The sequence below is a fragment of the Excalfactoria chinensis genome, chromosome 24, assembly GCF_039878825.1.
Source record: "Excalfactoria chinensis isolate bCotChi1 chromosome 24, bCotChi1.hap2, whole genome shotgun sequence".
NCBI lineage: Eukaryota > Metazoa > Chordata > Aves > Galliformes > Phasianidae > Excalfactoria > Excalfactoria chinensis.
Genome location: NC_092848.1, coordinates 1,668,739 through 1,692,947, shown reverse-complemented (window position 1 = coordinate 1,692,947; position 24,209 = coordinate 1,668,739). Strand labels below are relative to the sequence as shown.

The 24,209-nt window shown below is 43.4% G+C and overlaps 1 protein-coding gene across 2 annotated transcripts; it reads left to right on the top strand.

Annotated features, from left to right (window-relative positions):
* The first annotated feature begins 163 nt into the window (after nucleotides 1-163).
* Nucleotides 164-23,482, top strand: SPOP (speckle type BTB/POZ protein). 2 transcript variants are annotated; one of them, XM_072356745.1, is made up of 10 exons: nucleotides 164-272; nucleotides 11,745-11,887; nucleotides 12,272-12,393; nucleotides 13,938-14,089; nucleotides 14,195-14,322; nucleotides 17,044-17,221; nucleotides 17,822-17,877; nucleotides 18,285-18,407; nucleotides 21,770-21,912; nucleotides 22,220-23,482. In XM_072356745.1, exons 2-10 carry the CDS (start codon nucleotides 11,810-11,812, stop codon nucleotides 22,362-22,364), a joined length of 1,125 nt encoding a protein of 374 aa, XP_072212846.1. In that variant the 5' UTR covers nucleotides 164-272; nucleotides 11,745-11,809; the 3' UTR covers nucleotides 22,365-23,482. The 2 variants fall into 2 exon arrangements, with proteins under 2 accessions (XP_072212846.1, XP_072212845.1); XM_072356744.1 differs by lacking the exon at nucleotides 164-272 and adding an exon at nucleotides 759-1,067.
* Nucleotides 23,483-24,209: the final 727 nt, after the last annotated feature.

Below are 24,209 nucleotides of genomic sequence, written 5' to 3'. Positions count from 1 at the left end.
GATGCAAACCTCAACACAACACCCTGACGCCATCGCACCAAGATGGCGGCTATCACCTCAGAGGGCGGCACGCGCTCCCTCATTCGACGCCTTCCCGCCTTTTTTACCCGCCCCCCCCCCCGCCCCTCAGGCCGCGGCCAGGCCCGCGCAAGGCGCATGCGCAGTGATCCCCGCGGCGGCGACGGCGGCGGCGTAGTGGGGAACCCGGATGTGTCAGTATAGGGCGGTATGAGGAGACCGCAGGGGACAGCAGGCAGTGGTGTCCGTCTCAGGTGAGGTGGGAGGGGGGCTGTGCGGGGGAAGAAGCTAAAGGAATCGGGTGAGGACTCGAAACCGACACAGGGATGGGGGGGAAGGTATTGCCATCCCCCAACCCACCGCTTGCGGCGGCCCTGCGGTACTATTGGGAAGTGAGGGAGCCAACCCAGGTCTGCCACCCCCCCCCCCCTCCTCTTCCTCCTCCCCCACCGGCAGTTTAAATGGCGCTGCGACAGGAGTGGCTCCTTGCCAAATAGTGAGCTATCAAACGTAAAGGGGACTCCGAGTCACACGGCGCATGCGCAACAGCGCTGCCAGAAAGTGGAGCGTCGCGTGGGGGGGGGGCGAAGCAAGCGGGGTGGAGTCGGATACGCATGCGCGGAAGCCAGAGAGGCAGCAAAGGGCGCATGCGCAGGAGGAAGTCGGCCGCTCTTGACTGGGTCTCGTGTGAGGGAATGCGCGCATGCGCTCAGTGGCCTCGAGCGGAGGGGGTTTAGCGCAGTGCGCGTGCGCGGTCGGGAGGGGAGCGCTGGGAACGGCCATATCCTGCCCGTCAGGTCGGCGCCTGCGCAGTGCGCTTCTGCGGGGACCTGCGGAATACTGAGCCGCCGTGCGTGTGTGGGGCCAATCGGAGGAGGAAGACATGCTGCCATATAGTGAGCTCCAGCTGCTGGTGTTCTCCTAGGGGGGCCGGCTGCGGAGCGGGGGGGGCAGAGTACGGGGGTAGCCGTCCCCACTCGCCGCACCTGCCGGGGCTGGGCCGCTCTGCCTTCCCCCCTGCCGCCCTGAGGGGCTAATCGGGTCGGGAGGTAAGAGCTGAGGGAAGGGGGCAGGAGCTGAGGGGCTGTGGGGGGGGAGGATGGGGGGGGGGGGGGTGGAAACAGGGCCTGAGGTGCGGGATGTGGGTGGGAGAAGTTGTGTGGACCCCCGGGGGGGGCTGCTGGGATACGGGGAGCTGCTTGAAGGAACACGTGTGGGTGGAAGGGAACGAGGAGTGGAAAAGCTGAGGTAAGGAACACATCGCCATAAAGGGCTGACAGGTCCCGGCCTGGCGTGGAACACAGCTGCAAAGCGGGTGAGCCCACAGTGTGGCTTCGTGTCGGGCCTCGTGGGGCTCAATGGTGCAGCATCATCACGCGGAGAGCAGCTGGGAGTGTGGATAGTGGGGTTTGGTGTGACCCCTCAGCGAGTGGGGTCTGCTGGTGGTGTGGTACTGCTTGTAGGCAAGAGCTGTGTTGATTGTGATAGATGGTGTTAGAAAGGTAATGTGTGAATCTCGTGGCATTCCCAAAGCTGGTTGTGAAATCTAGATGTTTGGGTGTTGTTTTTTTTTTGGGGGGTGTTGGGAGGGGTTTTCTTGTTTCTTTTCTGTCTCTCGCTGTTATTAGAGAGGTGAAAATATAGGGGAAAAAAATCATCTCTTGTGTTCTTTTATTTTACTTCGTTGGAGTTGTTTGATCAAGATTTCACTCTCATTTGTGCTTTTTAGTGATAGGACAAAGGGGAATGGTTCTAAACTGAGATAGGGGAGGTTTAGGTTGGATATTAGGAGGAAGTTTTTCACCCAGAGGGTGGTGACGCACTGGAACAGGTTGCCCAAGGAGGCTGTGGATGCCCCATCCCTGCAGGCATTCAAGGCCAGGCTGGATGTGGCTCTGGGCAGCCTGGTCTGCTGGTTGGCAACCCTGCACAGAACAGGGGGTTGGAACAGGATGAGTACTGTGGGCCTTTTCAACCCAGGCCATGCTATGATTTATAACCACGTGGGGATGGTTTCCTTGCTGGCACTGTTAACAGGGTATATTAGACCTGAGGAATGTTAAGAACAACTCCATTCACCAGAATTTCCTCTCTTTAGTTTTCCCTGAGCCAGTTTGACTGGTGGGGTGCGGGTGGTGGGGGTTAATTTCTGGACGCAGCTGGTGTTAACAACACTGTGAAGCCAGTTTGTTGCCCTGTGTGATTTTTCCAGACACTTCAATCAGAAGAGGGACTTCCCAGCTTTGTTCTTGGCACACCCTTCTGCTCAGTGTTGTGTTCTTCTGCTGCTGGCCTGTAAACTTGGAACTACCTGCTTTAATTCCTGCTCCTTCTGCAAAATTCAGCACGCAGCTGTTGTGTTGTTGTGTCATCAGGAGCTGTTGCTGCGTTACCAGTTGCATTCCTAGGTTCACGTTTGAAAGTATCTGCTGTAGTTTTGTTAAATCCCTTCTCTCCTATTTTTTCTCCACAATTAGAGTATTATATAAGATCGTGCTGTATTGCTCCTATCTCTTGCTGCTGCTATTTTTCTGCTTGGCACGGGGAGGAAATACAACAAAAATATGTTGGTATATATATATATATTAAGCCTTTATGGAGAGGATCTGAAGGTATTAATTGTTGATTCTCAGGTGATGAGCTCCTCGTGCAGAATACTCAGAGACTTAAATAAAGCATCTGTCTCAAGATCTGGAAACACATGACAGTGCAGGAAAGCAGCATGGGATTAAAGTACTCATGCTTTAATACGCTTCCCATGAGAAGGAAAAGAAGCAGTTGTTTTTCTAAACTCTATCTGTAGGTACATTCAGTCCTTCTTTCTCAGTTCTCTGTTCTCAGGTGTCCTTTTACTGAGCTCTGGAGGGAAGGAGTTGAGTGATTCTGGAATTCTCCTCTTGCTGATATGCATACCTGACTATTACAGCATCCATCAGATGTCATTGTCTTATTTCACTCCCCTCTGAATGTTTAGGACACTGAATGTGTAGCAACAGCCCCCCCCCCCCAAAAAAAAAGGCAAACAACACTTGGGAGTTAGTTTTATTCTGAGTCAGCCCTTTGGCTGCAGGCAGGAGTGGCACCACTGTGTGCCATGAGATGTAGTTGGCCTTACAGCTCTGAAAGTGATATCCAAGTTGTCGAACGGACACAACCTGTCTGGCCTTTCCGAGCCTGTGTTGTTGTGGTGGTGTTGTATGGCTTGGAAAATGGCTTTTGCTGGCAGTGTGGCTTTGTGTGCTGTGCATTTAAATGGGGCTGATGTGATGCTTGGGCTGTGAATCGTATTAACTGGTATCAGTGCTAAAAAACTTGAGCCAGACAACAAATCCTTTACCTGCAAAAAGGTCTGTCCTTTTATATGCCTTTTAGTGTCTCATATACAGAATGTTAGAATATTCACTTGAAAATACACTCGTTTTTACCCATTTTTAATACTACAGAGCCTCGTAAGTTTGGTAATGATGTTTCTCAAAGTATATGGGAAGGTTGGGAGCTCGGTACGCTGAAATTTATTACATATTGAGAAACGTTTAGTGTTGCTGGATGTGTAAATTTATGTAGGGCGTGTAGTTGGATGCTGGAATACTTAAACTGCTGACTGCTGGTTGAAGTTGTGTGAATCACTGCTCTTTCTTTGGAGCTAACGTGGCACCCTTTCACTTACAGCTGGAATGCTTTCCTATGTGACAGCAAACACAGCGATACAGCATCGGGCTGAAAAGCCTGGTGGGAGCTGCAGAACTTTGAGCATTAAACTCTGATAACTATCAGTATGCTGGGATGGTACTTAGATGTTCATGGAAAGATTTCTTGCACTTAAACAGCAATATGTAATTGCTCAGATTTGGGTTTTTTTTTTTCCTCTTTTCTGTCAGAACTAATTGTCTTATTTACTCAATAAACAAGCATCTCTCAAGTGTGTGTAGCAGGTGAGAATCTCTCTAAGGCTGTGGAAAGTGCTATTATTTAAGCAAAACAGCCTGGGAAATGAAGGTGGTCTAGAGAGGAAGTTATGGATCTCAGTGCAAACAAGACTTGTTAGTCAGGTGCAGGATTAATGAATGTGCTTTTAGTTCCTGCTCTGCACTCGTTCTTTTCTCCTTGCTGGAGAAGTTTGTTCAGCAAATCTTAAATGAGATTGTAATTGTATATAGCAGTGGTTTACTTCACTGAGGGCCTTCACGAGATTATCAAGTTTGTTTTTCCAGCTTAGGCTTTAAAACCAGTGAGGCCTCCCTGAAATCTTCAACTCATTCTGACTTTTGTTTTTAAGTAGAGGATTTTCCCTTGTCTAAAAGGAAGCTCAGAGATGCTTCTAGTGATGAGGCTGGAGAGCAGGTGGAGACAAACACCCTCAGTCTGGGGCTGCTGTAGAGCAATGCAGAGGAGCTGCCTGGCTGCCTCCCAAGTGTTGCTGCATGAAGAGGCTGGAACAGACGCTGCCTGCGCTGATGTAAAAGTTTTCAGTTAACTTGGCTGTAATCATGCCTACAGATGAACTGTTTTGTCTGTTACGGAGTGTTGCCATATATATATATATATATATATATATATATATATATTTAAAACCCTCCGAAGAGTCTATTATCTTACGGTAGAAACATCACTGTGTTCCCTGTGTGCACAGAGAGCAGCTGCTGGAGCTGCCCGTCCCAAGCTTCAAAATGAGAACAGCTACAATTGGGGGCCTTCGTTTCCTCACTTGCATCTTTGTACAAGTGTCTGACCTCAACGAGTTGTGATTAAAAACCGCTCACGTCGCTTTGATGGATTTCCTAGAAGTACTTGTAGCTGCTGAATGAAATTCGGAGAATATTTCATTGCTGCGTTTGAGATGCAGGCTGTTTTCTTAAGGTTTCCTGCTGGCTTCTGGTTCTGTTGCTGCTGCTTCTAGAGAAGAATACAGTGTGTGTATATGGGTGTTGGAGTCCAGAAGTGTTGCAAATTGCAGTTGTGGTGAATTTTGCCTTCCAGCTTTCTGTTTTTCAGCAAGTGGGATTACAGGGAAATGACCCATAATGTCATAAATATTTATTCTAATGCTTCCTGAAATGTTCTGCAACCTCCTGGTCTGAGCTGGGAGCCCACCTTACCAAAGCTGAAAGAGAAAGAAGTCCTGGTGCCGTTTGATAGCTACAAATCTTAGCTTCTGCTATTTGCATTTGTCTATTATAGCAGGTAACTGGCATTTCTTTTCTGGATAAGATTACCCAGTTCTTACTGAGTTTTGCTGTTGATGGTGGGGGAAAAAATAGTAGGAAGGCTTCTTGAAGTGTTATTTACAATGGTGGAAGGGGAACCAGGAAGGAATGGGAGGCAGCAATAACTGAGTTCTGTGAGCCTGGGTTTTAAGCAGCTTTTGGAGGTGGCTTGTTGCTGCAAGAAGGAAAATAACACGATGTATCTTTTGGGAATTTATTTTTGTGCACTTTTATATTTTTCCCCTTTGTTTTTAAAAAAAGATTCCATAAATAGCTTATGCCAACATTGACTTAGAATGTATGACCAAAACTAAAAGTTAGTTCCAAGAAGCTTCCTTTGGGAGTTTGCACTGAAAACACAAATGAAATCAATGCCAAATGCTGTGCTGGGAGTGCACCTCACTGCCCTGCTTCCCCAGTGCCACTGATACAAACAGACCCAGCACTGCCCATGGCCCTTCTTCCCTCTGTTAGAAATGCACTAAATATAGAATCCCGGAGCTACCAACATTTTTCTTTGTTCTTTGTCTTACTAATTAGATCATCTCGGGTTTGAATGGTGAGGATATTCAAATAGGGGTGTAGGCGAATGCCGTGATTGGGTTATTTTCAGAGTGTGATTTATGGTCAGCTGTGAGGGTTTTGATGTTAATGTGAGTTAGGTTATTAAAGCGGTGCTAGCAGCACCAGCATGCCTTATTGAAGTGGGTGTGATGAGTTCTCTAGAAAACACAGCGCTGATTCATGAGGAAAATGAAGCTGTTTTGGAACTGGAAGTTGGTTGGGATTCGGTTCTCATTTCCTTCCTCTATTTTCGCCTTTTCATGTTGGTGTTTGATCTGTTCACAGAAAAGACTTAAGCAAAGTGAGAAAAGAAAGCAAAGGACTCTTCCTGCCCATACAAATACATGTGGGAGAAGCATCACCCGACAGGACAGGCAAGCAGGAGTGTTTGCAGTGCTATTTATGACCTGTTAGGAATAAGTTCTGGAATGAGCTTTCTACTGAAATGAAGCAAGCTGCTGCTGCCTTTATTTCCAGGCATCTCCAGAAAGGTGGGATTTCACACTGTTTTCTGAGGGTGGTTTCATGTGTGTGCTCTTTGGCACTCACTCCATCTTTACGTTTAGCAGCGAAAGTAATTCTTACAAGCATTTCAAAGTCATGCTGCAATTACAAGCAGGTGAAAGCAGCCAGTAACTCGATACCTCATTTTTTGCCACGTGTTGTGATCTCTAAATTTATTACTTGAAAGCTCAATTTCCAGAATAATAGTGGCAGAAACAGCATTTCGGCTCAGGTTGGTTTTGATAAGCTCTTAGAAATATTAATGCAAGATGGCAACTGGAAAACGTTACATGAAGACTACCAGATGTTTGTATTGCTGGCAAGTTGATCTGAATTAAAGGTTTCGGAGGGGATTTTGGGCTTGGTGGCCTGCAGTCCCATTGGAGTGTCTCAGTGCTGCTTGGTACAGTGCACCAAAGCATAATCTAAACTAAAAGTGTTCATAGGCAGTAACATTATCTGCCTTTTGAAGATGAAGAAGGCAGAAGTGTGCTCCATTCAGGGGTTGTGGAAGCCTGGATCTCCCGATGAGAGGAAGAAAGGATTGGTAGAAGGGAAAAGAATGGAGGTGAAAAGCACAGTAAGGGGAGGTTGCTTGCTTGTAAGAATGTGATTACTTCTGCATGTGGATGTGATTGTAACGTGCTTTGGGTAATTTATAGTTGGGGTGAGGTGTGATTAAAGGGGATACGCTTCTCTGCATTTGTTCAAACGCTATTCAGAGCAATCTTAGAAGAATGCAAAGCTACAGCTTAATTTAATGGCCGCAGAGCTGAGTGGAGGATTTGTTACAAAAGGGATGGTTATCTGGAGGACTGTTGGCTGCTTTTTACCCCCCCTGACTTCATCTGTCTTCCTTGGATTTGGTTGTTTGGTATTTAGCTGATGTTTGGAGCAGAGGGGAAGAGCTGGTAGATGGATTCTAAATGATGTTGGTATTTCTTTCACTTCTTACATATATATGTAAAACTTGTGCTTCTCCTCACAATGCTGATGTGTTTTGCTGCTGGTGGTCCCTGTTTCATTTCCTCTTTCCTTTCCCATCCTCTAATAGTTTCATACAAATGATGACTTTTATAGATAAACCAACTTTTTCCTTTTTTTTTCTTTACTTTGTAACAGAATTAGCTTAAGGAAACTAAACAAATAACTGACTTGCAGTGAATTATCTGGGATAAACTGGATGGAGGTATATGTGTGTGTCTGCATCAAAGCCATCTTCTCATGCGGTGTCCAGAGGGCCCTGCTGTGACCACGAATTAGGGTGTAATAATAACTTTGGTGTAATAATAGTGAAATGGAAGGCTGTATTTTTAGTAACACAAGATGCCCATCCAAGGTCCTGAATGCTGCTAACGATGTAATGGAGGCAGCTTGCAAGCAGAATTGGGTATGATAAATAGTGGCTTAAAGAGAGAAGCAGACATTGAGCTCTGGGAGAAATCTCCTGTACTGTGTTTCCAGAAGGCCAGGTTATTTCTATGTGTTCTGCATCCTAAATGAGACCTTATGGGCTTTTCAGCCTGTTAAGCATATTCCACTGAATGCCAGTTCGTTCCTTCCCATCTCTCTGCTATGATGGAGATTTTTCCTGTCGTTTTCTTACTGTATTTGAAACGAAGCTCCGTGTGTCACTGTGAGTTGATGGCACTTCAGGAGCAATGTCCTCTACCACCACTGGGTAAGCTCTGTGTTTCCCTATGTGCAACTTCAGCCTGCCTTTGGAACCTGAGGAGGTTCTGCTGCAGGTAGGGTGTGATGTGATGGCTGTAATCAGTGCTGCTTGGCAGCCATTAGCTGGGAGTGCTTTGCTGAGCCCATCATTGCTTTCCTCTCTGGTATTCCAAGCAGGAAAAGAGTGCCTTCTTTAGTATATACATTAATATCTGAAAGCTGCCTCATCCACTGCTTAGATGGTGTAGCCTTCTACCTTGCTCCTCTGTTAACTTGCCTTTTTTCCTTCTTTATGGCAGCTGATTGAGTCCTCCCATTGTCCTTTCCAAGGCTGTGAAGAATGCAGGAACATAATGGTCTTTTCCTGTGCTTCCATTTCTCATCCCACTTGTTTTATTGCTTCTTTTACCTTTGTCTCACTCCTTTTCTCTGCATGTCCTGCTGCTCTCGGGCAGTTTGGGTCAGTTCTTGGATAGTCATTGATAATGTTGTTTGTTTTTGAAACAGTTAATTGAAGGGCATTTGTTTTTGCAGACACTATCACTGAATAATGCTCTCAGGAAAGGAATATACTTGAAATTTTCTATTGCAAGCTACCAGTTCCTTAAAAGGTAATTAACTTATCTTGAGAAGAAATTAATGTGCTCTTTGGCAAAGTTGAGTCATGTTGAGACCTGGTCTAGAGTTATTGGTTGAGCTGATAACCCCCAGCTCTGTTGGATCGAATCTCTGCTGCTGTTTTTGACTGCTGATTCCTACAGTGGATGGAGCTTTGAACGGAGGTGTCTGGCTATGGCTGCTAAGTCAGGAGGTAATTAGTAGGACAGGGTGGCAAGGGGACATTTCCTGTGCTTGAGAAGGGCTTGGTGTGGCTCTCATTCCTAGAGGAAATTTCATCTGGAAATGGTTGTGAATGAGGTGAAAATTTACTCCTTTTAAAAATAACAGTAATGTAATAATTGTATGCTAAAAACAAGTGCTGTTTGTGATGATATCCAAGAAAGTAAGAGACTTGCAGGCTGTACGTAGGCTAATTGGGGATCCATAAGATAATACTTCTGGGTTTTTTTTTGTTTCATGACTTGATATTTATCCTTTCAAGTCTGTCCTGCCTTTCCTGGCCGTAAGGAATTCTGATATCCGTATTATTTATGGCATGTCTTCTTAAAACCTCTGCCTGCACCACTTTCTGCTCAGCTCCTGCTTCAGAGGTGCCAGGCTGTTACTAAAGGCGTGTGAAGTGGTAAGGCATTAAGTGTTCGTGAGCAAATAAACACCGGGGGGTGCCTGCTGATTTCAGAAACTGCATACACGGAGTGCATTAAGTCAGCTGTTCCCTTTTAAAATGTGTTTAATATCGGTCCATACCAGAAGAGCTAGTCAGTGTTTGAGGGTGGAGTGGCACACAGACGTTGCTAAGGCACGCTCCTAAGGCTGTGTTTAGTGAACTCGTGTGTGTGTGCTTGGCAAGCAAGGCAAACGGCAAATCTTTCCTTGCCATTTTTACAGGGGGGAAAAAAAAAATAACAAGAGAAAAAGATACTGTATTTATTTTATTATGGTTTGAGCTGGGGATATGTTCTGTTTTACCATTTATTTATTTATTTTCTCCTCTGTATTAAATTGCCTCCCCGAAGGTCTGCAGAAAGCTTTGACATGCTGTGCTGGAAGGATTTTCTAAATAATAGGAAATCTCTAAAATCTAGACCCTATGTCTCCTTTGGGCCTTTCTAAAAGGGTAACAAATGACGTGCTGGCATGCAGCAGTTCTATTAGCACGCTGTCACAACTCTTATTACCACCTGCCTGTCCAAGCCATCTGGGAGGAGAGGACATAAGAGATAGAAGTGACAGTTACTCATTGGAAATTAAATAGTCTTGTGTGTCTTAAGCTCGTGTATTTGTCCAGCCTTTAGAGCACAGCTTCTTTCCTGAAGGAAGGTGGAGGTGATACTTAAAACCCAGTGGAAATACAGGAAGTATCTGTAAAACTCCTGATTTTTTTTGTTCGGGAGGTTTCATCATCTCTTGACTTCCCCTGTTATATGACTGATGGCTGTGCTCTTAGGGAGTGTGCTCCTTGGGCACTGTGGGGATGCAGGGTTATGTCTGCATCCAGGAAAGTCCTCAGGGTACTCCAACAGCCATGATCAGTGTGCCATCACAGCATAGGAGCAAATGTCTTCTCATCAATCCCTGATTTTTGTGCCAGAAGCGAGGTGTTACCACTAAATTTAATGTCTTTGAGAAAGCTAAAAGACTCCAGCGGGTCTCTGTAATCGCCTTCAGTGTTAATTTTGTTACTTAATTGATTCAGTGCACTGGGAAGCCAAAGTTTTCCTGCAGAAAACTGCCTGATGTTGATAAGTCTCTGATGTGGAAGTAAACCAAACTTGTCATCACTCTGATACCAGTGCAGGTGAGCAGTTTTGTGGCATCACTAAAGAACAGAACCCTGGTGTTGCCATGCAGTCCTGGCTGGTGATTCTCAGCTGTTGGAGTGTGGAGGTGTCCTGCAGTGATCAGCTGTGCCTGAATCCCTGCAAGGAGAGAGAGCCAAACAGGTTTGGAGCTTTGGGCTGTAATTCCAAGCACTGTTTTGGCTAAGTATGTCAGGCAGTAACTGTATTTCTAGGGGGGAAAAAAAAAAAGGAAAAAAGAAAATTAACATCATATCCTATTATCTCTTTATTATCCTATTATTATCTTGTTTATTTTGTTATGCTTTCTTCTCATCAAGCCTTTCTTTTAGGCTTAGCATCTCATTGTGTGCAGGCAGGTTGTACTCAGTGAGCTTAGGAAACTTCATCCTTTCCCTGACTGTCTGTTCTCTGGTGGTTGAGTTTTGTCCTTGTTGTTTGTGCCTTTGTGACTGGGAAACCTGCAGTGTAACAGATCAGTTCAGTACTGTAGGTTGATACAGGCAGTAGAACAGCCTGAGCATGAAGTTCAGTGCTTCTGCGAACCCAGAGGGGAAGGAAGGATCTTGGGTCTCTCCTGTCTGCCATTCAGGTCTTTGGGAGTTGTTAGGCCTCCAGTTTTGTTCTGGGAGATGCATTTTGATTGATTAAGTAGTCAGCTCTGCAGGGTTAAATACGTATTCCTGAGCAACTGAAAATCAGTATCCTTCTTTCAGCAGTTACATGAAACTCATCTGCAGTTTTTTAAAGGAGATTAAACGTTAGGAAAAGAGGAAACGAACCCAAAACAAATCACTCGTTTTTATATTATAGATTAGATTATACCTGTGTGCTAGTATTGTCACGTACTTTCTGCAGGTGAGTATAACTCAAAACCCAAGTAAATGGCCATAAACTGAAGTGCAGACTGAGGGGAGCCTTTCTTAAGAGAGGTCTGGTCTGCTGGTGTGAGACTCTTCACATGAAAGTGAGGAGTGAGTATTGAGTTCAAGTGGTAGCCTCAGGGTAAGCAGTAAATCCCAAGTCAGGTCAGTAATCTCCTGGTTTTGGACTCCTTGAAGGAAATGATAGGCTGGGTTTATTCCTGTGAAGAGCTGGCATATTGAAAAAATAAGTGGTGGTGGTGGTGTATTGCCACCTCAGGAAATAAATGGGAACAATTCCAAGTGTTTTGGTGTATAATACAGCCTGTTTTGAAGGTGTGGGGGAAGAGAGGAAAAAACATGGGAAGCGTGATTGCTTTAACTTGCGTGCAGTGAGTTTTAGCAGCAGTCTGGAAGGTTTGGGGTTTTTTTTTTTTGCTATTAATTTTGGTTTCTTTTTTTTTGTTGTTATTCTCTTTTCTCTCCTTTTACCACAGTGCGAAGATCTAACGTAACTTTCTTCTGCTGAGTTGTGACGTTCTGTTTAATCTTCAAACTGGCGATGTCAAGGGTGCCAAGTCCTCCTCCTCCGGCAGAAATGTCGAGTGGACCCGTAGCAGAAAGCTGGTGCTACACGCAGGTGAGGCTGCAGTGTGTTGGGGTAAATCTTGAGGCAACACGATTAGAACCTGCAGCAGCAGGTTGGTTCAAAACAAATGGAGGGGCTGGGTTTTCAGAGAACTTGGGATTTGGTCACAGTGGGCATTGCCATTCAACAGAGCGATGACAGATTGTTGTTCTGTGACACTCATGTTGGAGTGTGGATGTGTCAGGAGTAGTTCTGGTGGTCCAGCTACTGCTGCCAGCTATTTCCAGACTCTTCTCTTGTGTCTGGAGGTTACTTAGTACACAAAGGATTCTGTGTGACTTCCAGGGTTTCAATTTTTGCCTTTTAAGAGCTTTGTCTTCTATGACCCGTGTGAAAGTGAATGGCCCTAAACCACCTCTTACTCTTGCTTTTAAGATTAAAGTGGTGAAGTTTTCCTACATGTGGACCATAAACAACTTCAGCTTCTGCCGAGAGGAGATGGGTGAGGTGATCAAAAGCTCAACATTTTCATCTGGAGCCAATGATAAACTCAAATGGTAAGGCAAATGGAAGTGAGGTTCGCTGTGTTTCTGCAACTGTGTGGAAGAACTTGGGAGTCTGTAATAGAGAAGCATGTTTAGGTTAAAAAAACAACAAACTTGTGCTGCACACAAATTCTGGCTTCCTTGGTTGCACAACATGCAGGGAGTACTGTTGCTTCAGCACAGTGTTTGGACACAGAACAAATGGATCTGACCATTAGATGTGTTCCTTGTGTAATGGAAGACGTCAGAAGTTGTAGATGCTACAGCTAGGGGGGAGACTGCATCCTGCCTCAATGCAGAGGCACAGCATGGAAGATTAATAGTCTGTTATAAATTATTTTCTGTCTTAAGTGACTGATGTTCATCTTGGCAAGCTCTTGGAAGCCAGTCAGAGTCTACAGCCAGGGTATTCAAGCTCCATTTCAGCCTCTAATACACCATGTTGTTAAAAAGCTAGTTTTTTGCATGCACTCTTATATTCTCTTTCCTGAAGTTTGAGGCTATTTCTACTATTACTTTCTCTTCTTGGCAGCTTTTTATATATTCAGAGACTTACAGTAGTTCCTCCTATCATCTCTGTATTCACTATTTCCATTTGCCCAAGAGTTCCTGCTTTTTTAAAGACAACATTTTTACCCTTTTAAAGTCCTTCAGAACCTTTCCTGTTTTCCCCGTGGAAGTGTTTCAGCATTTTTATTTAAATTTCCTTAGTTTGGATGGCAGCAAGCTATCTATCCCCTTATTTAATTTAGGGCTCTGTGTGTATGAGATGATTTGTGTTCCCTTCCTTTGGGTGGCAGGCCTGTGCTTTCCTCAGACTGCTTTTTGTTATTAAATTACTTCATTTTATAACCTTTGCAAGTCAGATTTCCTTCTCATGCCTTGCTATTTCTGAGTTTTGTCACTGTGTGTTTGAGCTGCTGGTCGTTTGGCCTGTTTTTTTGTTGTTGTTGTTGTCTTTTTCTTGCTTGCTATATTCTATGTCTAGCTTCAGGTCATAGAACTGCTTATGAGTTAGCCTTTTCCTGCCTTTACTACCTTTTCTTAACCAAGGAGTCATTTTCTCCTTCTTCCCCCCCTCCCACCCCCACTGTTGTTTTTGAGAAGCTTTCAGCCTTCTAGAAATCATGTGTTTCCTTTGAGTTGCTTCCTCTACAATTTTAACTGTCATTCCTTGGCAATTTTGCACTCCTTTCCACCTTTTACCTCAGTTCTGCTATTTCTCCTGTGGAAGTTGTCATGCACCGTGCATTTTGTTGTGTAACATTGCACCCCCATATATACACCTCCTCTCTTCCCCAGCCCTGTGTTTTTTTTTAAGTGATTTACCCACGTTATTACTATGGTATTAATATCTATCTTGAAGCTGTAGCCTGAGGCTGACTGCGGAGCACAGTTCCACTCTGTTTAGCTGTCTGTTATTTCCTTGTGGTTCAGTGGTTGGTAATCAGGACGGTACATTTAATCATGAAAATTCCACATTGCCCTTCCTTTGAAAGCTGTGGATGCCCTGCCAAAAACTGTTCATGTTCTCATTCAGCTGCTTGCTTCTACAGGTGTTTACGTGTGAACCCTAAAGGCTTGGATGAGGAGAGTAAAGATTATCTATCCCTCTATCTGTTGCTGGTGAGCTGTCCAAAAAGTGAAGTTCGAGCAAAGTTCAAATTCTCCATCCTGAATGCTAAAGGAGAAGAAACAAAAGCAATGGGTGTGTAAAAACGCTTTCTATCTGTGGGGGTTGGTTGTTTGTCTTCTGCTGTTTGATCAAGCAAGTGGTTCAGCTGTTGTTTGAAGCACTGGGTCTTTCTTTCAGAGAGCCAGCGAGCGTATCGATTTGTACAAGGCAAGGACTGGGGATTCAAGAAATTTATTAGAAGAGACTTTCTGCTAGATGAAGCCAATGGACTTCTTCCTGATGACAAACTCACTCTATTCTGTGAGGTAAGCCTTCCTCTGCTGCTGAAAGAATAGCAGTTCCATTAGCTTCAGGTGGATGTGACCTTATTTTTCATCATTGCTTTTAAGGCGTCAGTGGAGTCAGGAGAAGCAGTGGCTGTTTATTTAACACTTGGATTTTATTTGTGTCTGCTTGTGTGTGCACCTCTGGCTGGGGTGGCTTTTTCTGTGAGTGGTTCGTTGCCTTTTACTTTCATTTGTTTTTTGCTCCTTTATATGTCTTTTACCTGTAACGATAGTAGAAATTAAGCACGTTTTTCTTCATGTGAAGAAGACAAGTTTGTTTTCCTCTGTGTATCTTACAGAAACAAAAAGCTGAGCTAAATGAATTCCACAGTAACCACAGCTCTTGTTTGTGTTATTTTCTACAACTTCTTAGAAAACTCACACTTCACTGATTGCAGATGAAGATGCAGCTCTTTCTAAAGAGCGAGATTTATGTTCATAAGCCTTGATGGGGAAACCTAAACTTCCTCAGACCTCAAAATTGTGGTGTTAACTCAAGAATTAACACTGGAGAAGGGAAATCCAGCAGTAGTGGTGGCAGCCAGTACCACGTCAAGTCTGCTTTTAATGATTTTTTTATTGTTCTGGATGAGGAGTAAACCCACTGCTTGCTTCACCTGACCTGGATAGTCTTCTATTTTCTATTCAGTTTGTTCTGTAGGTTATTGTACATAAGAAAAGTCTTAAGTTTATATGGTGATATTAGAGGAGAAAGCTATGCTGTACGGAAACAGTTTGGAGAGAACTTTCAACAGCTTGTTTTTGTTTTTTAAGTCTCTTAGGATGTAAACCAGTGTACCATATGCTCTCCTAACACTTCTCTGCTGGCCGCAGGTGCCAAGTGGTGCTGCTACATCTGTACTTCCAACAAGCATGTTTTGTTAGCAGTACTTGATGACACACTTGTTATGTGGAGATGTATCAAGGTTTTCTATAGACCAAAAGGTTGCTGAGCGACTGCTGCACCTTCTCTTTGCTTTACTAAACTTTAAAGGAAGAAGCTTTCTGCCCTCTGCACAGGGCAGCTCTGAACTCGTAACGTGTTGCTGAAGATGCTGTTAAGACAGAGAACGCAGATCGTTGTCAGTCATTTCCAGTCTGACCTCATTTGCTTAAAGTTTGGAGGTTCTTCCACCTCTGTTCTGCAGGTGGGGTTGATTTGCTCATATCCCAGCTGCACGACTGTTTGCTGTTTCAATTATATTCCAGCATCACAGGTGAACTTGATCTGATGAATCTCAAAACAGAACAGAGTTCCTGAATATTACAGCAGTAATCCTCCTCCGAGCAGTTGCGAGTTCCCTTGTTAAGCTGTTGAAAATAGCTTAAACTAAACCTTAACTTCTTTGACGCTTGAGTCTGGTCAGTGCTTCAGGTCTACCAGCCTAAACTCCTGTGAAAAGCCACGTGGTAATTTGTTTTAATGCTGGTAACGGACTTTGTTTCATATACAAAGGTGATTTAATTGTTGATTTGAGTCAGTTTGCAGGTCTTTTTGGTGGGTCTGTGATCAGGGTTGGACTCCAGGGGACTGGCATCTTAGAGATGCTTTTTAATGAATCCAGATCGATTCTTGAGTCCTTGAGTCTGCGTTAGTAGAAGTTACAGGGCAAGAAGATGTTACAGCAGTCAGATTAATGACAGAGAATATTACCTTTCTCTGCATTGCTGTGGCTGATCATTGTTAGTGCCCTTTGGCAAGCAGCAGCTGGTATTTGCTCGTTCTTGAGGGTCATATAGTTTGTGCAAGATTCATTCACCCAAGCATGCCCGCCCTCAGAAACCCACTGGGGGTTTCCCCAAGAGTTGGGATGTGTGCTGTCAGCAGTCTTTCCCTAATAAGGTGCTTCTGTCATCTCTCCCTTCATAATTTACTTCTTCTTTTGCTTAACTGGGAAGCTTCCTGTGCTGCCCATTGTTCTCCTCTGGCCATTGATATTAATAGAACTGAAATTTAACCTGAACCTGACAGCAACTCCAGCAAATGGTTTCCCATATGCTTCCTTGTCAATCAGCTTGTTCCTTTATTCTTTGTTATAGCAGGGTAGTATTAGTCATTCTGATCTCTTCTAATTTGAGTCTGCTGCAGAAGGCGTATGATTTACTGCATGTTTAACAATAACGGTTTGGTGCTGAATAGACTCTTAACTGTTCCCTTTGCGTGGGTTATTCGTCAGCTGGTTTGGCTGCATATGGTCTCTGCCTGGCCATGTCTGGTTTTTAGAGCAGGTGGTCAGGAATCTCAGCAGCCTTCTCCAAAATCTTCTACTTAATTTGACATAAAGTTTCTTTTTTAATTCACTTTTTTATTTCTTTTTCAATGCAGTGGAAGCATTGAACTCAAGAAATGGACTAAACCAGAAGCAGAAAAGCATTTGGGGTGCTCAGAATGTCCTGCACTGATCAGACTTTGCTCTTGCATGCGTGTATGGATGCAGTGGTTGCTCTGTATATTTCATTTTCATTTGTGTTGCTCTCTGTACTGCATTATTGATTTGGGAGGGATTCAGTCTGTTGATAGAAAGGAGAAAAAAAAATAGGTCAGGAATGATGTCTATAAGAACAGAAAAAGAGGATTCTGCTTACTTAGGAAACCACATAACAAAATTGTTGTGAACCTACATGAAAACACCATTAATTTATGCAAACAGCTTAAAAATTCCTGAAAGGAAAATGAGTTCTTTGTTTATTACCCTCCAGGTGAGTGTGGTACAGGACTCTGTAAATATCTCTGGCCAGAACACTATGAACATGGTGAAGGTACCGGAGTGCCGCTTGGCAGATGAGCTGGGAGGACTCTGGGAGAACTCCCGCTTCACAGATTGCTGCCTGTGTGTTGCAGGCCAGGAGTTCCAGGCTCACAAAGCCATCCTAGCAGGTCAGTATTGTGTTGGATGGGCCTTAGCAGGATGGGGGACGACAATAGCAAGTGAAGTACTGTGATACTGAGGTGTTTTTTTGTATTACTCCCTTAAAAGAGGTTTCTGCAGTTCTTTTGACTGCAGAGCTGTAGTAAAAGACTGTTTTGTGAACTGCTGCAGGAGGACATATCTATTCCTTTTTTAATTGCCTGCTTTTCCCACACAAAGAGGATGTTAGGAGGTGTCTTTTGTGTCTGTACTGTACTATAATGTATCCTTAAAGCATCTGTATGGAGAAGTAACCTGATTTCCAAAGTATTTTCTTATTAAATCAAGAAAGATACCTTACTGCCTGTGTACCCTTCTGGCCTTGATTGAAAGGCCTCATGACATCCCTGCATACCCATCCTCAGAGCATGAAGCTAAACTGCCCGCATGACATGATGTCACCAGCTATACGCTTCACCAGCTGTACTCAGCTTGCTCTGTCTGCTATGGGATTTTTCCCTGCATTAAGTAGTAGGACAGTTGTGGAGGTGGTGGCAGACCATGCTTATCTCCTCCTGAAGAGCAATAGGTTATCTCTAACTATGTTTCCTTTGCCCCCCCTGCTGTAGCCCGTTCCCCGGTTTTCAGCGCCATGTTCGAGCATGAGATGGAAGAGAGTAAAAAGGTGAGTTCCTTAAGGAAGGAGAACTTTAACAGCTGGATGAATAGCACTCTGGTCAACTCTTAACATCTCTGGTCAGTTAAGTTTCTTAGGTGGCATTTGTGCTTACTGTCACCTCTTTAACTCTCTCACATTAGAAGTCTCTGCTTCAGCTGTCCTGAAGGGAGAAGGAAAGGATCAAGGAGGCAATTGTTACCTTTGTTACTGTGGGGAAAGAGTTTAGGGTGGGACAGGGAGAAGTAGATGATGTGCAATACTCAGAATTCTTCTTATTCCATCCATTTCCTTTTTTCTTTTCATTGTCATGTTCTGAATAGTTTGTAGCAAATCTCCGAATACTAAAAGATCTTGGATAGAACCTTTAGCATCTTGTCAGAATTTTAACAAGCTTCATTTTTTTTCTGATACAGAATCGGGTTGAAATCAATGATGTGGAACCTGAAGTTTTTAAGGAAATGATGTGCTTTATTTACACGGGGAAGGCACCAAATCTTGACAAAATGGCTGATGACTTACTGGCAGCTGCTGACAAGGTACAGTTGGGATTTACGGCTGCTCAGAGAACAAGCAATGACACGTGCCTTGCTTTACTCAGAGCTCCCTGATTCCTGTAGCAAGCTTTTCATGTGATTGTTGTGATTGGGCAGTTTTCTTTGAAACTGTAATATCAGCTGGTTGTGGCTTATAAGTAAACTTTGAACGTAGTATAGATACATTTAAGATACTTAGATGTATAGCTGTGTATCATCAGGTATAATGACCAAGAATATCAGTCAGTACTGCTTATTTATAAGAAAACATTGCTATTCAACATAATCTATAAGAGCTGGGAGTGAGAAGAAAAATTTAATTTATTTTTTTAATAATATTTTTTCACATGTTTGGTACCAACTCCCAAAAGCTCTGTTGTGTCTTGGCAAACAGGGCCTGCTGCTTTTGGTCTGGCTGGTATCAGCAGCTTCAAGAGATGCTTTAAAGTGATGCATAGCCAAGAGTGGGAAGGTCCTGTTGTTTATTTTCTTTTTGCAGTGGCAGTCCCTGCTGCTTGTGGAGACAAGGGGTGCACTGGAGGAAGCCCTGGTGCCCTAACCTGTAGTGGTTTTGCAGGCTCCTTACCAGGGGAGGTTCCAGGGATGCTGTGACTGAAAGCTGCTGGTAGACCCATGGTAGCAGGCACAGTGCCTTGCCAGCCATTCAACCTCTGCCTCCTTCCCTTTGCAGCACCAAGGATGGAAGAGAGTGCTGTGCTGGCCAGCGAGCCATATTAACCAGTGAAAATTCATAACATGTAACCAAAATTTTATTGCTTTTTTTTTTTTCCCTCTTTAAAGTGAACTTAGTGCTGGTGAAAGATGCCAGTTTGACAGCACTGGAGACTAAGTTCTGAATTTATCCATCAAACAGGTTCAGCACGGGTAGCAGCAGTGCAAGATCCTCCACACTGCCCTGCCACTGTGCCTCAACTCTGACCTGGAGGGACCACCTCTGGGGGTGAGAGCGTAGTTCAGTCTCCGTGCTTCTTCAGTCCTTGGATTCTTTTGTGGGTTCCAGATAGGGTGGTGGATTTTAAGATGTGGATGCATGTAACCTTCTTCCACGCAAACCACTGCACAGCCATTACATTCCCTGTCGCTATGGACCTGGGCTTCATCAGAAATGTTGATTTTAAAGGTGAAATGCTCCGTGTGCTGTTATTGGGCCACTGCAACTAGAATTAAAATGGGAAATAACGCAGGCAGGCAGGTTCTTGGCTTGATTATTATAATTGCCACATATTTTATTCAATATTTAAAGAGTATTGACTGGGAGATCACATACCATCTTTAACTGAGACAAGTGTAAGCAAGAAGCAGTACATTAACGCCGGAGTAGGCTATAACTTTGAATTTCTTGGCTTTTAATGTAGGTTTTCTTTCTTTTAAACTCATTGTGCATCTTTTAAAAGCAGAAATAAAAAAAAAAAAAAATCTTTTAAGAAAGCACATAAAGCCTGTAATATTTACTCAAGAGACTGAAACAGCTTCTTCTGAGTCTTCCTACCTCTCAGGGAAAATAAGTAATTAGACCAAAACCAAAACAAAACACGTCTTCTAAACCCAGGAGATACTATTTCAGCCTCTGGAGTAGGAATGCTATTAGGTAAGGCTTTTTTTTTTCCTCCCCCTTTTTTTTTTTCTTTAGTGTAATTAAGAAAGATGGGAAGGGGGAAATCTCGATACCTGAGAAACCAGAATGGTTACTTTTGCCCAAATATGTAATTAGGAATTGAGATATTCCTAGTGAAAATCAAAATGAAAATTGTACATGCAGGGAAGAGGATATTCAGTTTGCAGAGGGAATAGTTTAAGCTTTGTCGACTGCGTTTTAGACAGACAGTAAGATAATGGTTTGCCCCTTCTTTGGAATTGTTTTAGTTATAGATACAGACAAAGTAAATTTGATTTGCCTTCTCAGATGTTCCAATGGGAGAAGACTGTCCTGGTTATGAGTGCCTCAATTGACGTAACTATTATTGCTGAGACTTAAGCGAAAGATGTTTTTATGATTTAAAATGATTCATTTAAATTTAATCGTAACAGAATGAAGGTCTCAATAAGAATATAAAATTAATATATGCTTATGGTGCTTATCGTATGGCAGGCACTCAGTCGTCATGCAGAGGAGCTGGTTCCCAACTCTCTGTTCAGGTTGGCAGACCAGTCCTTAGTAATCTGGTATCTTTTTGGGCTGTGGCAACACACAGTGAAGAACATGCATTTGTATACCATGCCATCTTGAAGTCGTCCAGACAAACCTTACAAACAGTGTGAAGGGTATTCCCAAATGCATTCCTCTCTCAAATAGAAATCGTTGTCATGGGATCAAGACTATTCAGAAGTACCGTGTTTCATCCAAAGAACAGCAACAAGCTCCTTAATCAGATCACACATACTAAGATTTTCACAAGTCTCAGTCTCTTAGTGCCCACCTGTAATATTTTTAAAGGCTGAGGATTGAAGTTTAGCCTTTGTTTCTTGACAAGTGGCTTCTAGTTTTCTGACTATAGACCTTTTTGAAGATCTCGGGTGTGTCTGCTTGTTTTCAATACGGACTAAAGTGCTGCAGAAAACAGTGTGGGGCATTTATTAGGAGGTACTTTTCTCCTATGCATATCCTTTGGATTTCTCAAATAATTGATCCAACCCAAAGCTGTGGATGGGGAGGGAAAAATTGGGGTAAATGCACCGTTGAATGGTGTAAATGCTTCCATTGAGAATGTGAAGTTAGAGTAAGGCTTTTGCTATTGCTTTACAGACAAGCTGTGATGTTTTGTTTCCAGATGGACAGCCATAAGAAATCAAGGGCATTTGTGTAGTGTTTTAGTATTAAACTAGGAGCATGTACTTGAGCAAGGTTGGTCATAAATTGCAGAACATTAATGGCAAAGGAACTGAGTGTAAACTGCCTAAACATCACTGGGACACCTATGGAGCATTCAGTATTAGGTCCCCTCTGAATCTGGAGAATAACTGTCATGCAGTAATAAAGTGAGGGTGAGATTTGGTGTTAGCATTTTGTACTTTGAAGTCACCGAGGCAGCATTTCAGATCACCTTTAATACTTACTCATTTCAAAGCATGAACACAGCACCAGTAAACCTGTAACACGAGAAGCCTGGGATGAGAGTTATGGTGGGTATGCTTCTTTCCCATTGCTTTCCTCAGGGTGGGTGCATATTGCTTCTCCTTTTTTGCTGATCACTACTTCTTTCAGTACAGTTCAGATCCATGTAATAAAGTGAAGAAGCCTGTTTAGCACTGTAGACTAGTTTGTTACTGAAGAGTAATGGAGCACAAGTAGAACTTCAGGCTGAATAGATCGTTGTTGTAATTGTACTTTGGCTTGTGTTTTGCAGTACGCTCTGGAACGTCTGAAGGTGATGTGTGAGGATGCACTGTGCAGTAACCTGTCTGTGGAAAACGCAGCTGAGATCCTCATTCTGGCTGACTTACATAGTGCTGATCAACTGAAGACTCAAGCAGTGGACTTCATTAATTAGTAAGTTTATTCTTGTTTTGACATGTGACCGCTCAGGAGCAATCATGTGCAGAGGAGATTCTACTCATTTTCTAGTACTTTCTGTATTGATTGAAAATACTGTATGCTCAGGGGTCAGAGTAGATGAGTGTTGTGTTCCTACAGTCATCCTCTCGAAGTCAGGTCTGTTTGCAAGTTGAAGGTGCATCCAGCATGCAATCTGAAATCAGAACACTAAAAAAGCTGGGTATCATAAGCATGTAGAAAATAGGATTGTTATCCTTTTTGTCTTCGGTCAGTAACTGCATGTTTATTTTCTTATTTCTAGTCATGCTTCTGATGTCATGGAGACATCGGGCTGGAAGTCGATGGTAGTATCACATCCTCACTTGGTGGCTGAGGCGTATCGCTCTCTGGCCTCTGCACAGTGTCCCTTTCTGGGACCTCCACGTAAGCGACTGAAGCAATCCTAAAATCCCATCTGTCACAACACCACGCGTTTTTCTGGATGCAGCATCAGCTGTTGCTGCTCAAACCTTGACCACCAGGTAGACAGCGAAATCTGTGGAGCTTTTACTCTGTTGTTGGGGGGAAGAGACTGCTTCGTGACACCCAGACTTTTTAAAACAGCACCAAGTAACTTGGGGAAAGGGGGGAGGGTGGGCCTGGGGCTCTGGGGCTGTTCAACCTAATGAATCCCTGTCGCTGCATCGTCTGTGTGTTCCCTTCGACTTGGCTGAGTCAATTAAGGGTTCGGTTTAGGTACCGATCCATGTCAGAATAAACCCAGCAGTGGTACTGGGGGAAAAACAACATCTCTGCGTCTGGCAGCACAGAACAAACCGTCAGATGCCTGGAGCAAGAGGACGTTTTAGTTTTGGAGAGAGCATTGGGAGGTTAAAAAGAATTTCCAGTGAGGTTCTGGAAAGGAAGTAACCTGATTGAAGCTCCAGTATTATTTATATCAAAAAAAGAGAATTTAAGTCCTTCCAGCTGAGCTAAAAACTGGACGTTTGTGTAACTCCTTATTGCCATCCAGCAACAAGAAGATCAGTTTCTCTGTTAGTAGCACTTGTATGTTAATTGCAAAAAAAAGAAAAAAAGAAAAAAAAAAAGAAAAAAAACCCACCTTTTATAAAATGACAGGTTGAAGTGAAAGGGGACTGAGAGACTGTGTGTTCTGGAGGATGTGAATAGACTGAAGGCAGCCTTTGGCAAGTCTGTATCGGTTTTGAAAGGACTGGAGTATCCTTGATTTGGAGCGTGCTGTCTGATAAGAACAACGGTTACTGTTTTTAGATATTGTGGAAAATGTTTTTTTGGCATTTTTCCCTGCTTTATTTCCCCTCCTCCCTCTTTTTTAAGAAAAAAAAAGGAGAAATTTTATCGTTCATGAATTGCTGCGTCACAAGTCCCTGTCCTGAGTTGCTAAATGATTCTTAACAACTGTTTGTACCTGACTTGCCGACTGTATAGGAGCCAGTCCTATTCCTTTCTATTAGTCACTCTTCTTACAAGGAAGAAGTTTCAAAATAGCTGTAAACTTTTTTTTTTTTCTTTTTTTGGAAATATAAATAATTACTATTTTGTACTGCGTCGTATCTGGTGTTTTCTTTTTATTTTTACTTCAGTTTGAAGACTTCTCAGCTTAAAAACCAGCTTCCAAAAGGTGCGTTTTCACTTTGCTGCTGTATCCTGACAATGCTGTGCTGTTCCTGGAACTCAGATGGAACTTTGTAAGGCAGATTGCAATACAAAACTGTTTTATTTCTCATGGTGGGTGTTACCACAATACTAGACAGCACTGGTTTTAATAGCAGCTGTGAAGCTGACTTGTAGTCCAAACCTTTTACCTGGACTTAAATGTGGGAAGGGGGAGTGGTACAATAAGCCATCTGTTCTATAACATTAAGGAGCAGTGCAGGATGTCTTGGTTGGAAAGACACCATCCATTTATGTCATCATTAGTCCCAGATATCCAGGGAGGTTAGATTGAAATGTGTGGTGTCATGGCAGTGGCAAATTGATCTGACCTTAAGATGGTCAGGTAGGGCACGTAATGGATTACAGGGAGTAACTCTGTGTTGTCTAGAAAATAGATTAGATATCAGTTGTCTCTGACTTTTCATTCTATTGTCATACTTCTCTTACAGCCTTTTGTCCCTTGTGTGAAGGAGAGCTCCATTCATACGTTCACGTGTTTAACTGCCATCTATTTTTATCAGATGGTGACTCATGAGAGGGTCCCTGCCCTTTTTGAGCTCCCCCACTGAGACTTTCATCATAAACATACACAACCATCTGTATAGTAAAGCCTT

Excerpts from the sequence above, each read along its gene's own strand:
- SPOP (XM_072356745.1), top strand. The coding sequence starts at position 11,810 with ATGTCAAGGGTGCCAAGTCCTCCTCCTCCGGCAGAAATGTCGAGTGGA. Across the intron at positions 14,090-14,194 it reads AGAAGAAACAAAAGCAATGG|AGAGCCAGCGAGCGTATCGA; the intron begins GTGTGTAAAAAC and ends TCTTTCTTTCAG. Across the intron at positions 18,408-21,769 it reads TACTGGCAGCTGCTGACAAG|TACGCTCTGGAACGTCTGAA; the intron begins GTACAGTTGGGA and ends TGTGTTTTGCAG.